Here is a 15,113-nt window from a genome sequence, read left to right on the forward strand (position 1 = left end):
CTGCTATGGAAACAAGTCTACAAAACATAAATTGATGGAAATAGTTAGCACAGACAGCTTCAATTGGTAAAATGTTGAAAGCAGAAGTTCTTCATAGAATAGTCTTAGATTGGCTCTAACTAGCGTTTGTCTTTCTCGAGGAATCTAATATAGGTAAATTGTACTTCACATTTGGCAGACTACGCATTTTAAGATCCAACGAGCGGACAATCTAACAATCATCTGAAGCAGTTGTTTCTAAATATGCCAAAGTTCTACAAATCATTACCAAAAGCTAGTTTACAAAATTTAATATTTCATGCCCAGAAAATCAGCTCTATGTTTGCTTAATCTTATAGATGTGAACAAGAGTTTTCAACTTTGAACCTTAGAAAGAATCATTTCAGAAGTGGACTAACAGAAAAGCATTTAGCCTTGTTCCGTAAAATAGGCACATCTATATAATATAAGGAACTTTTAAAAACGAAATCGCAATTACATTCATCTCACTAAATATTTAAATTAAAACTTNATATATATAATATTATATACACTTTTCTTTCATTTAAACTTTACTCATAGTAAAAAAAGCATTATAATTTTTATTGTATCATTTCTAATACTTAGCGGCACATTTTAAGAATTTGGCGGCACACAAAAGTGCCGCGGCACATTGGTTGAGAATCACTGTTATAGAACATACCGGGTAATGGCACTGAACCTTAAAAAAAAAAAAAACATCAGCGTAGGGTATACCGGGCAAATATATACCGGGCAGTGGTACTTAACTTGAAATAGTGTCATTTACTAAAGCGACTATGTGATTGTCAACATTCACCGGTGGACCATTCAACAACCATCAATTTCGGGTAATTCATAGTATGTATATATTAGATGTTTTGCCTCCCCAAATATTTTAAAATCAAGTTCTTTTAAGTCAGTATGTTTAACATAATTTAGTCACACATTATTTTTATCGCTGAATTAACTTTTTATATCCTTAGATTATTTCTAATATGATATTTTTTTTAAAAAATACAATTTAATTCTAGCAACAACAAAAAAGTTTTCAAAAAGTGGCTATTAAATAAAAAGGACCTATCGATACCGGCCACCGACTCGTCAGGTTTGAGGAAGAAGTGGCTAATAAGTTATTAGAGTCCACCTGACACAGCTAACTGAAAATTTAAATTTTCAGGTCTCCCTATTTATCACCTATGAATCTTGACGAATTGGCGGGTTTTAAAAAAAGTTTCACCACTTTAAAAAAAAAACATTTAAGCAATATGTTCTTACTAAAGTCCAGGTAATTCTTCAGGGGAAGAGAGAAACCCTTAAACTATAACTTTTCGTATTTTTCTAGACTAAACACTGTTTTAAAAACACTTTTTTTAAAAAACAATGGTATTCTAGCGGAAAAATAAGCATACTTAACATTTTTTTTACGAGATAAATAATTTAAAAATCCAAAAATTCAAAATTTAATTAATTACATATTATTTCAATTCATAGATCTTTAAGTACATCAATTCAAAGTATAAAAAAAATGAAAACCTATGAAAAAAATTAAAAATAATAAAAAAATATTTTTTCCCACAGTTTAAATGTTGTTTTACCCTTTAAGCTCCCCTACTAATTTAATTGAAAAAAGAAAACATGTCGAAAAACTGTCGTGACTTTTTCAGAAGTGATTCTTTACATTTCGATAGCGTTATTTTTATCAAGCTATGTTAAACTTCGTATGTCGAATTGAAATGGTATTCAATAACAAAGAACAAATACTTTCTTTTCTTTTAAATCAATTTTTACTAATAATTATCAATTTTTAACAGCTAATTACATAATTGCTAATGTAACTGTCTGCTAAGTTTTTAAACAGGCAGTGTCAAAGATTTCTCTTTAAAAAAAACTATAATTACTATAAAATCTTGTATATTACATAATACACTAAAAGATTTTCCAAGCTTCTGTGTAAACCACTTAAAAAGTAGCATCATATTTATATACATTTACTATTCAGTTGACGTGGAAAATATGTTAAGAGTAAAAGAAACTTCCCAAAACTTTTTTTATTATTTCTTTAATTTTGTCATACCAAAAAAATGAGGATCTTATAAACAGTGACGCATCAGGCTGTTGCGTGCGTGAGGACTATCCCCAGAAAAATGTAAGAATATTTGATCTACCGCAGAGAATGGTGACGTCATACCAGCTGTGCAACATCAAATGCCAGTCCACGTAAAATTTTAACTTTTACCTTACGAAATGCTTCTTTTAAGCTGCAGACGATGAGAATACAATTTATATTTCAATTGGCAGATATTTCATCACAAAACTATAGAACAATTTATTATTTTAGAATTTTATTCCAAAAAAAAATATTTTAGATGTGCATGTTTTCCTTATAAGTAAAGGAAATTGAATAAGTTAAAATAATATAATAATAATAAAATATAATAAATTTTATTATTATATTAATATAAAAAAATAATTTTATTACATTACTATAAAAAAGATCATTTTATTATATTAATTTTTAAGTTTTTTTAGATGTGTATGTATTCCTTATCAGTAAATGAAATTGAATAAGTTAAAATAACATGATAATAATAAAGAATAATAAATCTTATTAATATATTAATGTAAAAAAGATAATTTTATTATATTAATATAAAAAAATTTATTTTATTATATATTATAAAAAAGATAATTTTATTACATTATTATAAAAAAGATAATTTTATTACATTATTATAAAAAAGATAATTTTATTATATTAATATAAGAAATAACTTTATTATTATATATTATAAGAAAAAGATGCACCGAGGGGAAGATTTCCATATCGAAATTTGCAAGTTTAAAATTCATTTGGGGCTTAAACGGTTGTAGTTGACGCAACAGAACTCGATACGAAAATATCCCCGTACAGAGAGTCGAATCAAGATCGCTGAAGAGTCAGATTCTTCTTTTGTAATACATTAAAAAAAAATTTAAAAATAAATAAATAAACAAAAATACATATATATCCACAAACGCGATATTTTTAAACCGATTTGACGAAACTTTCAAGAGATGGTAAATGATCAGGCGCAAATACTTTTTTTGACTTCATTTTCGGAAAGAATTCTATAAATACTAAGAGGGGCCTTTACACAGCATCGTGTATATAAAAAATAATTTAATTAAAGTTGAATTTATATCAGTTTTATTCAAATATAAACCTAATAGGCCGCAGTCAGTTGGAAAACCCAGATTTTCAGTTAAGAAAGCAGGCGGAGTCTTGATACATTCAAAGAATATCTTGCATAACTAAAAAAAATTTCAAAAGCTATTTTATTTGTTAGATTAGAAGAAACGTAACTTGAAGTTCAATCTATTTAACTTTCGCCGAACAAAACTAAATACCTATATATTTAGCCTGATTATTGCACGGGCCCTTAAGTGACAAGGGACTTTCAAAAAAGCAAAAATTTGTCAAAAAACCGATATTTTACATTTTATATTTTTAAAATTTAGGCATTTAACTGAACATTTTAAGAAAAAAATTTCTGGAATTAGAGCAAAATTGATGAAGTTATGGCCATTTCAGTTTTGACCACGCCCCTTTTTTTACCTTTTTTTATCTGCAAGTAACTGTTAAATTAGTTTAGTTTAAAATTAATTTAAAATTAGTTGAATATTTTGTTAATTTTTTTCAAAAAAATTTAAAGTACATAATTATTAAACTAGTTCATTAGACAATATTTATAGGTATTTACATTAAAAACAAGAAATATTTGTTCAGAAGTAAAATTTGCAATGAAAAAGTACTAAAAGTCATTTCTCTCAAAATGTCTTTTTTGAGAAATTTACTATTTTCAAACTGTTCCAGCGTAATAAATTTTCATTCTATTGACCTGAGAATTTAATGCTATATATATATGAATATTATTAACATTTTGTTGGAAAAGTTTTTTGAATTAAGGGAATAGTATTTTTTTTATACGTGATATTTTATAGAGGTATCATGGTTTTTTCCTAAAAATTTAGGTTTTTTACTTCTTTTTTAGTGTTGTTTGCTTCTATAATAAAAAATAAAAAAAGTGCTTCCAACAATTTTTTTCAATATTATCTAATATGTAATATTTTAAAAGAATTTTTTCATTTTGACAAAATTTCAGACGCGAGGAGTAATATAAAAAAAACATAAAAAATTGAAAATTTTAAATTTTTTAATTTTTAAAATTTTGAAACATTTTTTTGAAATTTTGTATAAAAGTTGTTTTTAACAAGATAAATGTATCCTGAAAATTTCAAGCAAATCCCCTGATAATTTCAAAAAAAAATTTTGAAAGCCCTTTGTCGCCTTAAGTGTTTCGAATTAGCGCATGAGAATTAACTATTCTTGTAAGGAACGGCAAAAATAGGTGTTCGAGCTATTCGATGTCTGTAGCTACTAATAACGATGATAAAGTAACTATTTAAATGTACTTGACAAAAACAACATATGGGTCACAATTTAACCTAAATCCTTAACTATATGATATTTTTTAAGACGCAAATGAATTTTCGATCATAATCGAACGGATTTTTTGCTTTTCTTTTGCATTGTATTTAACTTCATTTAATTAGACATATTCTTAATTGCCCCACACTTTCTCTTTTTTTTTAATGCAAAACCAATTATTAATTTTTGGTATTTAAGGAGCGTAAAAAAAAGAAGAAGAAAAAAAGAAAAAAAATTTTTAAAAACGAAGTTGAAATTTATGTATTGGACACTGGTCCCAGCAATGCGTGATGATGTTAAATTTCCATACTAATGCGATGCCCTTGAATAATTTTACACAAAATTAAAAAGAAAGATAATAAAATAAAACAGTTATTTACTCTTATTTACATTTTCTCAGCAATAAAATAACTCAGAAAAATATACAATGTAAAATAATAAGAGCTTCGGGATATGAGCTTATAATTGATATATGGTCATTAAAGGAAACTCAGCTTTACAACAATGGAAAGACAAAGTTTATAAAACTGCATTACTGATTTTTGGATTATTTTTTATTCCTTTACTTTTTTTTTGTTTCGGACTAATATTACATTAAACGTTTAACTGGGGCTATCACAATAACATTAACCTTCCATTAACCTTAGATAGCTAAACTTAAATTAGCGATGGTTTCTTCTTCATAAGCAGTGTTTTAAGAGCTCTGTAATACATTTTTTATTTGCACATCGTAATAAAAAAAATTGCGCAAAATAAGAATAAGCGTAGAGCATAATTGATTCTAATCGCTCAGAATTAAATATCCCAACCTTGATTCATATTAACCCATTAATTTTCATAACAGTCACAATTAAAGAGTAGCTTTTAAAATGTACCATAAACTTCACGTCTATTGTTATGGGGCATAAATTGTAGTTAAACTATTTTTAATAATCGATTTTTTTAAAATTTTACACTACGGCTAAAGGAATTAGGTATTGCCTTGAGAATTAGTTTATTTAATTTATTAATTAGATCATTAATTTACTTTCTTTCAATAAATTTTTTGGATAATTGAAGTGTGCAAAAATTTCTTGTAGGATTTAAAATAAGTTTAACTTCTGATACACTGCAAAAAATTTTGGAGCAAATTACGGTAAAAAGTACCGGCACTCAGGGTGCAAGTACTTTTTACAGTAAAAACCATTTTTCTCGGAACATGTTATGGAACAAAAAATTTGATATATTGTAATTTTTACAGTAATTATTACCGTAAAACCACTGAATCACTTAAATTAAATAAATATTATTGTAAAAATTACGGTATAATATTTATGATAAAAGTGAATTTTATGGTAAAATGGATTTTACGGATGATGCACTCAAAGTGCTAGTACTTTATATCGTAATTTGATCCAGAATTTTTTAAAGTGCAGTAATTTTACCTTAAGCCACTAAATGCTAAGAACATTTTAAGTTTTTTTTTTAAAAACAAAACAAAATATTTTGAAGAAACTTTTTCATCGTTTTCCAAATGAGGAGAAGAAATTTAAATTTAGTATGCAAAATAATGTTTAAAAGTATTAAAGTGTTACAAAAAAAAAAGTAAATGCTCCAGAAAAAAAAATTTCTGAACTATTTCTATTTCATCATTTAAAGTTTAAAGAAAAGTAAGTTTAAGCAAACCTAAAATAAACCATAAAGTTTAGAATGCTAAAAAATGTATTCAAAATTTTAAAAATGAAAACAAATTACCGGATTATTTCACCTATGCGTAGTCCTGAGTAATTTAAAGGTTAGAGTAAAGTGTATTTAAGCAAACCTAAATTAAACCATTAAGTTACAAATGCTGAAAAAACGTATTCGAAATTTGAAAAATTTAAACAAATTATTGCAGGATTACTTTTTCTCTGAATAGTCCTGAGTAAATCCTGTCATAATTAGCTAGCATTTTGAAAAAATTGTTTCAACATATTTTTGAAGCCATACTTATTCTAGGTTAGTTGGAACTTTCAATTTTAAATTACCAATATAAGGTGAAATAAAATTTGCCAAAAAATTTTTCTCCTCTAAGACAATACGCAAAGACGCTAAACAATACGCAAAAATGCTAAGCATTTTAAGAATATAAATATTTTTTTACTCTCAGTAGAATGAAAGAGCAAAGTTGTTTCAAAAATTTATTGGCACACACATAGACTGTAAAAAATTTCAGATCAAATTACGGTAAAAATATTGGTTCTCATGGTGCCAGTTCCTTTTTCTGAAAAATCCAATTTCACCGGAACACGTTACGGAACAAAAAATTTATAAACCTTAATTTTACAGTAATAATTACCGTAAAATTACTCTTATTAAGACAAATATTACTGTAAAAATTACGGCATAATTTTATTCGATAAAAATGGATTTTACGGACGATCCAAAGTGCCGGTTCCTTATACCATAATTTGATCCGAAATATTTTACAGTGTAACTTGCCAAAATATTTAAAACTTTCTATTTCATTATTTTGTTGAAATATTGTTCCATTTTTTTTTCTTTTAAAAGTTACATCAATTAAAAAGACAGGTTTTGAGGGGGCAAAAAATCTTTTCATTTTTCCTAGCCTATATAATTCAACTAATTTTTTAAAAGAACAATTTGCACTTATTTAAAATGAAAATGTTTAACGGTTCGGAGAATATATAAAGAGCATATTTAATTTCAAACAAAATCACATGGGTTGCAAAGCTAACCAGATGGTTGATTTTGGGACGATGCAAAAACTGTTTAAAAAAAAAATTACCGTTATAACCAGTTAAGTAAGATTTTTTCAACAGGGGAAAAAAATCATAAATATTTCAGGAAAAATACAGATAGCATAAATCAGAAAATGTAATTTAGTAGCTAATCTGAGATAAAATTATTAAACTCAAATGCAACCTATTAAATCTGATAACATCCAACATACAGATATTTCTTACAGCGAAAGAACTCCACTATTTCGACATCCTTCTCTCCTTATCAAGTGATAAATTAAGCTATCCTTAAACAAAAGCCAAACGAGCGTAAGATAATCAAAAATGTTAACAGATAAATGTCAAGCTCAGTATATCAGGTGTTAAATAAATTTACCCACTAGCGATTTCGAACTCCAGGCAGTGTTCTGAAAAACAATTGATAAAGTTATCAGGCTAGCTTGAAACCACAGATGGAGGTTTGGACACGCGGAGATAAAAGAACATTCTTTTAATTTTTATTGAGTTTAAACATCGTTATCAAACTGCTAATGAATGTGGATTTAAGAGGAATGTTTGAAGGGCTTTTAACCTCTTATTGTTCTTCGAATCCTTTTACTTGAGTTGTGAAGCACCTTGCCGCCCTGACGGGTTTCAAAATATTTTTTTTAATACATGCATTTCATTTTTTTAATAATAATATAAAATATAATCATACTTATTTTGTATTATTTATAAAAAGAAAAAATTCTTTTAATTTATGTTTAGAATTTTGTGATCTTAACAGTTTTTATATTTTCTAAAAAAATAAGCTCGCTACTTTTTTTTTAAAAATCTTTTTCGAGAAAAATAATTATTTCAACAAACAAATTGCTTCTTTAAGTAAAATGTGTGCAAATTGTTTAAAATGCGACAATTAGACATAAACTTTTTTTCAAGCGATTAACTTGAACCTTAATGAGTTACCTTTAAGTATACATACGTATAGAGGACCCCGCAAAAAAAAAAAAAAATTCTTTTTCTTTTGCTTGGGTCGGCTCGGATAAGACACAAATGCTTTTTGCCTTATGATCAGCCTTAATTGAATCTTTTATGTGGTCCGTCAGATTGTCTATAAGTATATCAATTGATCTACTAGTGTAATATATTAACTAATCAACTATAATATAATTTAATGCTTATTCATTTTCTTTCACAGAGCTACAAAACAACAATCTTAACTCTTTCATTGCGGCTGACGAGATAACTCGTCCTCCAGAAATATCCGTTTAGGGGCTATTGTATAAGTGAGCATTATTATTGATTGCAATTCATTATCATTTTCCAAAGGAAAATAAAAAAAAAGTTTTAAAGCAATTTATGTTTTGTATAAATTTTAACATTATGGGGGAAACTCCTCAGTGTAGAGGGTGGTACAAAGTAAAGTCACTGTCGTGATGAAAGTATTAAGGGCGGACTCTTGTCTTAATGACTCTTTCAATTTTTATTCGATTTAGTTAAAAGTAAAGTTAAACATATTTAGATCATAGGTGTAATTTCCGTTGAGCCTAATAATATATTTTTATTCATTTATTTATTATTATAAAACATTTTAAAAAAAAAAACAGTTACATATTGGACAAAAACAAATGCCTTGAAAAGCATGGTAATTAAAAAAAATTCTATGCAGTTCAAACAGTCACTGTTTTTACATTTTAATTAAATCAAACGTAAATTAAAGGAATTATAACTGGGAAGAAAAAGAAGATTTTTAATTAAGTTTTTGCATATTAAACTGCTTTAATTAAACTATGATTGCTGCTTTAACTAAAATAAATTTGAACTATAAGTATATTTTTCGTTTTAAACTTTTATTTCCAAAAAGTGTTGTGAACTTAAAAAGTTCTCTTTTAAAATAGTTTTACTTTAAAAGTGAAATATTATTTATATACGCTTTATGTTTTTATTTAAACTTTGTTTGCAGTTCAATTAACTTAAGAAATGAAACTCAAACGAAAATTATAATTCGAATTTTTATTTAAAAAATTGTAGTTTAAACCCAAGTAAAAAACAAGGTTTCCAAATAGTTCCGCACGTAAACTTCAAATTGAAATATTATTTTCGAAGACCTTGAAACAGCCCTTAACCTAGAGAAATGTGTTTTATGGATTTCCAAAATAAGTTATATCTCCGGTATGAAAACGATGGCAACAGTCATGAGGCGAGAATGCAAGGTTGCATTTTCAAAATTTTCAACTGTCACGATCCTTTGGAGTGATTAGTGACAAAAATAGTTAAACAAAGAGCAAACAGAAAATACGTAATGCTTGGAACGAATTTCTACTTCTAGTAACACCTCAAATTCAGCTGTTTTAATATTTACAATTTTGAAAATGACGTTTTCATTTTGAAATTTATTTTACTTGCGTAACTAAAAATTTTATAATTACTATATTACTTTGGAAACTATGTTGTCAAATGAAATAACTTTATCAAATAAAATTATTTTTTTAAAAGATTTTCATGACTGTAAGTTAAAGTTTTGTCCATGTTTTAAAAAAAAAGCTAGTCCTATCTTCGCTAATTTAAGAGAATGGCTAAAAATCTCATTGGAAAGTGAAACATAGATTTGCGAAAATAGAAAAGCCTGCGATCTAATTTTCTGCCTTTTAAAAAGTTAGCCAAACGCTGCATTAATGGTGAATATGAAAATGGACAAAGATTGAGGTTTATTGATTAATTATAATTATTTTGATCTATCAAGATGAAAAAATCATGCCAAATTGGTGATTTTTATAAAAGTTTAAGAATTTTTTTTAATAAATAATTATTCATTTTAAAGTTAATAATTATTTATTCATTAATATTATATTCCAGATAATTATTTTCATCATTATATTTAATATATAAAGTTCAAAATTAAAGCTTTTTAAGTTTAAGATACTCAAACTATTACTTTTTTTGTGAAAGCTTTGTAGAACAAACCTATCCGAAAATACCAAATTAATTTCATTGTCTAACAAAAAGAGTTTAAATGCAGAAAAACTACAAAAAATATTCATAATTTTCTAACAATATTAAAAATTTTAACAGTTGAATAGATACTATGAGTAATATTTCATTCTTTGATCCAATCTTAAGCAGAAATTTAGATAAGACATTCCAAGTTGTATTATGTAAATGAAAGCTATAAATTATGCATACTTCTGATAAATGAGTTAACAAATCTTAAAACAATGCATTCAATTTAAATACATGACTTTTATATAGTTATTACTGCATATTTGTAACATGACTCAAATTTAGCTAGTACAGCATAAAATTCTTATTTTACAAAACCTGTAACCTGTTGCATAAATAAACATAATTTATTGAAGTGGTCTTATAAAAAATTTTATGAGGAAAGACATGTTTTTTTTAATTAGTATGAAAATTCCCTATTACCTCAATTGGGTAATTTAAATTTTTATTTGGGTATTAATCATACTCTTTGATAAAATTAAGTAGGTTTTCATCCCATATAAGATTCATCCCATAAGAGAATTAAAATCCATTACAGATTTTTAATTTTGTTGAAAAGTGTTAATACAATAATTTTTTTAAAAAAAATAATAAAAGGAGAAAAATTTATAAATGCTTAATTCATTGAAAATAAACTACTTCTTAAAATATTAGGTAAACTTACTACAATCGATTGAGAATAAAAATTATACTTCAATCAGCCTAAAATTGACTGCAGTTTTAGAAGTCTTTAATTTTTCATTTGTAATTTACCAATATCTTTTTTATCTCACAATGTATTTACATATTGTTGTGAAATTATTTCATAAAAATTTTGTCAGTTATTAAACTATTCTAGAAACATCAATGCATTTTTATTAATAGATAATTGTACTTTTAATGGATAATATAATTGTACTTTGTAGTTAGTAATCCTACTTCACATATAATACTACAATAATACTATTATGATATCCTTTAATCCACAAATGAAAAATTAATTATTATACCATTCTAGTAGACAATGCAATTTTATTAATACACAAAAATTTAAATGTCACTCTTTAGTGCTATTGATAATAGTACTTGGTAGTCAATAGTGCTACTTCACAGTACTATACTAATATTGTGATACTGATTCATTTAATACACAAATGAAAAATTATAAATAAAATGTAAGCCAGAATGCAGTACCATCAGAAAAGAACAAATTATAGTGCATTTGTGTTGTGAATACATATTTTCATAAGAAGATCCTGTTAGACGTTTTATGTCTTACATGCCAATTAAATAACATATTACATCCTCCTAATGATAGCGCTTCGATGATCAGTGTGAGAAATTCTCATACTTTTAGTTTTAAGACGCAATAATGCGTGAATCTTAGGAGGGAATGGGGAATTCATAATGCTTATCATCATATGTGACTATTTGCCAGCTTTGTGTCAAAAACAATATCTAATGTTTAGAAGATAAAAAAAAATGGCATTTCCTTCCCTTACTTTACGCAAATCCTTTCATTTTAATCAATTTTTTTTAACAATTCCGTATGATAAACAAAGTTTAATTTTGATTACAATTAAAAAGAAAGATAAAAAATTCATTATTTTTTTATTTATTAATTAATTGTTATTTTAATTTCTAGGGTGATCAGGCGTTAGAGTGACCAAAGATTTTTTTTTATATGCAGTGAAATATCAGATAAAAAACTGAAATGAACATGCTATTTTAAACGAGAAAGTTTTATCTAAGAGAATACAAACGAATAGCAAAAAAAGCACTATGCTAAACGATGAATAATTACAACAATTCCAGCTAAAACAATTTCTTAAAACAATCTTAAAACAATTCTTAACACAATTTCAGCTAAAAAAATAAATAATAAAATAAATTTTAATACGTACTCATTTATTTTATATGTATTCAATTGCAACATATTATGTGATATCGCAAAACTGGTTCACTAATGAACAATTATCGCTAAAGTTCAGAATCAGAATTAATCATTTTGTGTAAAGTTTATTTTTGAGTTAAAAATTCTATAAGTTAAGTATTCTAAAAGTTTTTGTTCTGCATGCATTCTAATGATTTCATAAATTGATAAAAATATCACTCCTAAATGTAATTGAAAATAAATGCCATCATATCAGTAATTTGTTTTGACATTTACGAAATAATTTTGTATTTTATAAATATTACATGCTTATTAATGCAACTTCAAAAAATTCATAATTCAGATGATTTTTAGAATTTTTTTATGACAGGAATTTTAAAAGTGTAGAAAGAAATATTCTGAATTAACGGAACTACGCTAATATTCTTTTAATCATACATCATATATGTAAGAAATCATCAGAACATAACAAGATCCATAAAATGATACAATCTTTGAATGACAGATTTTTAATGAATCAAAAATTTCCGAAAATATTTAAAAGCCATTTCATTGACTGACGTAAAAAAAGTTCAAAGTTCGCGTTCTAATTTTTACTCGAACAGGGGCAGACGATAAGGTTTCCCTGTTTTGTGCATCCGATATTGCATTGGCTCACCTCTTCAAACAGGTCAGGGTCGTACAAGGACGCCTGCGAAAACGCCTAATTAAGGCAGTGGTCCCACTTAACCTATCTTTAAAACTAAGCAAGCCAAAAATGATTCCAATCATCCCAAACGATTTCTTATAGATAATTTTTTTAACAATATATATTCTAGAATAATATATTTTAGAATATAGTTTTAAAATTAAATATCACATTAAGAATTTAATATTACAGAAAAGTATAGTTCTATGAGTGGAGTTTACGAAGTTATTAATTGTGCTATTTTATTACATTTTTCTCTCCACCTTTGAAAAATAGAATACTTAAATACATTCTCAAATAATCAAAATGTTTATTATCACCAACTAAACTGATTGCATTTGTGGTCTGTAGTAATAATAAAATTTTATCGTTTTAAGATAAATAAAATAAACATGAGTATAGTGTCATGATAGTTAATACAGACATTATCTTACAAAGTAGAATTAAAAAAGAAAACACAACTCCAGCAAAGACAAAGGTTAATTGCTAAAATTAATTGAGAAACTATAAAAACTTCAGAAAAACGTATGAATTTTAAATATGAATTGTTATAATTAATATTCTGTAATTAATATTAAACAACTCCAAATCCTTAACAAGATCCTTAATCCTTAAACAAGAAAACTGAACTCCAGCAAAGACAAAGGTTAATTGCTAAAATTAATTGAGAAACTATAAAAATTTCAGAAAAACGTATGAATTTTTCATATTTTATAATCAAATGCAATATGGGATGTAAATTTAGATTGGAAGACATTGAATTTTATCATTAATAAAATAAAGAACTTAGATCTATAAAGATAAATATTCGAATAAATTCCTTTCAGAAATTCGAAATAGTTTCATAAATATAGTACAGAAACTGTGATTCTGGTGAATTTTATGCTTTATGAAACCTGTCACCGATTTGTAAAATAAAATGATTACTTCAAGTATTTTTAAGGTAGCTAAAAAAACCGTTCTTAGAAAATACACAAATTTAAATTTTAAGTCGAATAAATGTGTATTACCTGAATAAATTACTTTTAGGATGATATCATATTAAACTTATTTTTTCTGCGATTATTCTCTATCACGAAATTTTGAGCAGTCAAAATAGGAAAGTTACATTAACTAAAAAAAACTATTATCAGTCGTTGATTTGATGTAGCAGCATAATTTATTAGTCCAACATGATTAAAAAATACCACACAGCTATTTCTAATAACTTTGAATAAATCAAATAAAAAGCTAGGAAATTGAAATGCCGTAACATTTCGTTGTCTTCCCATTATGTAAAGCAATTTTTTTATTTATCATTAGCATGTAAATGAAAAAAATTATGCTACTTATCTGAGTTACATAGGGTAAATAAAACTTAACTTTTTTTAATTAATATCAGAAAATCAATATATTAATCAATAATGAATCAATATATTAATCAATAATGAATCAATATATTAATCAATAGAAAATGAAATCAATAATGAGTTAAACGATCCAAAAAATACAATCACATAAAATAAATTGTAAAGATATATTAATTACATGACTCATTACAATAAAATAGGAGAAAATAATCTCAACATATTTTCACGAAATTTTAAAAACTAAAACACTTTGTTTTTTAGAATTAATGATTAGTTCGTTAACAAAGCGTTTTTTAGAAAAAATATTTTTCAGGTAATTCTTACCTTTTCAGCTCGAATATTAGCATCTCGAGCTGTTTGTTCAGCAGCCTCAGCTCGATCCACAGCATTTTCCTTTTCTAACTTCAAAGCCTGCATTTTCTTTTTTATTGCTTCCATGATTAATTAATTAATCCTAAACTTCCAAAGCACAAAGATATAAATCGATAAAGATACTCTACAGCGCTACAAACGAGAATTCCAAATAATTAGAGTTTAAGGCAAAGAAATGAAAACGATATTAAAAAATCGTCCGCTCTTCTCTCAACTCGCAGTAATATGTGTCAGCGATGGACAGCTGAGAATCAAGAACCACATTTAAAGCTGCGACTGCAATCGCTATTGGTCGAACAGATTGGATAGCGAATACACACTCTCGCATGAAGGAGAGACTCTAGAAATAAAAACACTTTTTGCCGGCCGTCAGGGTCAGATTTCACTTGTAAAGCATTCCTTATAAAAACAGACGAATATCAAAATGGGTTATGCTATGTGGCTACATGACTGAGGTTTTTCATTCGAATTTTTTCTCTTTTTTTTTTCTTGCGTGGCCGAGGAAATAAGCGTAATATGGGGGAGGGGGAAGGATATTCTGTGGAATGGAACACAAGTGGGGGGAGTGTCTTAGAAACAATGCGTGATTCACCAGAATTTAGATTGGATGTCCTTTTTCTGCTACTATTTGTTTTGAAGGCAATTGTTTCCGACTAATGTCGCG

The 15,113-nt window shown here is 26.3% G+C and overlaps 1 protein-coding gene across 2 annotated transcripts in view; it reads right to left on the bottom strand.

The window, feature by feature from the left end:
• The window catches only part of LOC107444246 (tropomyosin), a 79,552-nt gene that overhangs the window by 52,587 nt on the left and 11,852 nt on the right, over positions 1-15,113 (bottom strand). The window contains exon 1 of one of the 2 annotated variants that reach the window (XM_043038841.2): positions 14,402-14,911. The exons of the other annotated variant lie outside the window; for it this stretch is intronic. Within the exon in view, the coding sequence (XP_042894775.1) occupies positions 14,402-14,515 (114 nt within the window). The 5' untranslated portion in view covers positions 14,516-14,911. Of the gene's footprint in view, positions 1-14,401; positions 14,912-15,113 lie in introns of those variants that run through there. 2 annotated transcript variants of the gene reach the window in all.

Source organism: Parasteatoda tepidariorum, chromosome 2 (genome assembly GCF_043381705.1).
Source record: "Parasteatoda tepidariorum isolate YZ-2023 chromosome 2, CAS_Ptep_4.0, whole genome shotgun sequence".
Taxonomy (NCBI): Eukaryota; Metazoa; Arthropoda; class Arachnida; order Araneae; family Theridiidae; genus Parasteatoda; species Parasteatoda tepidariorum.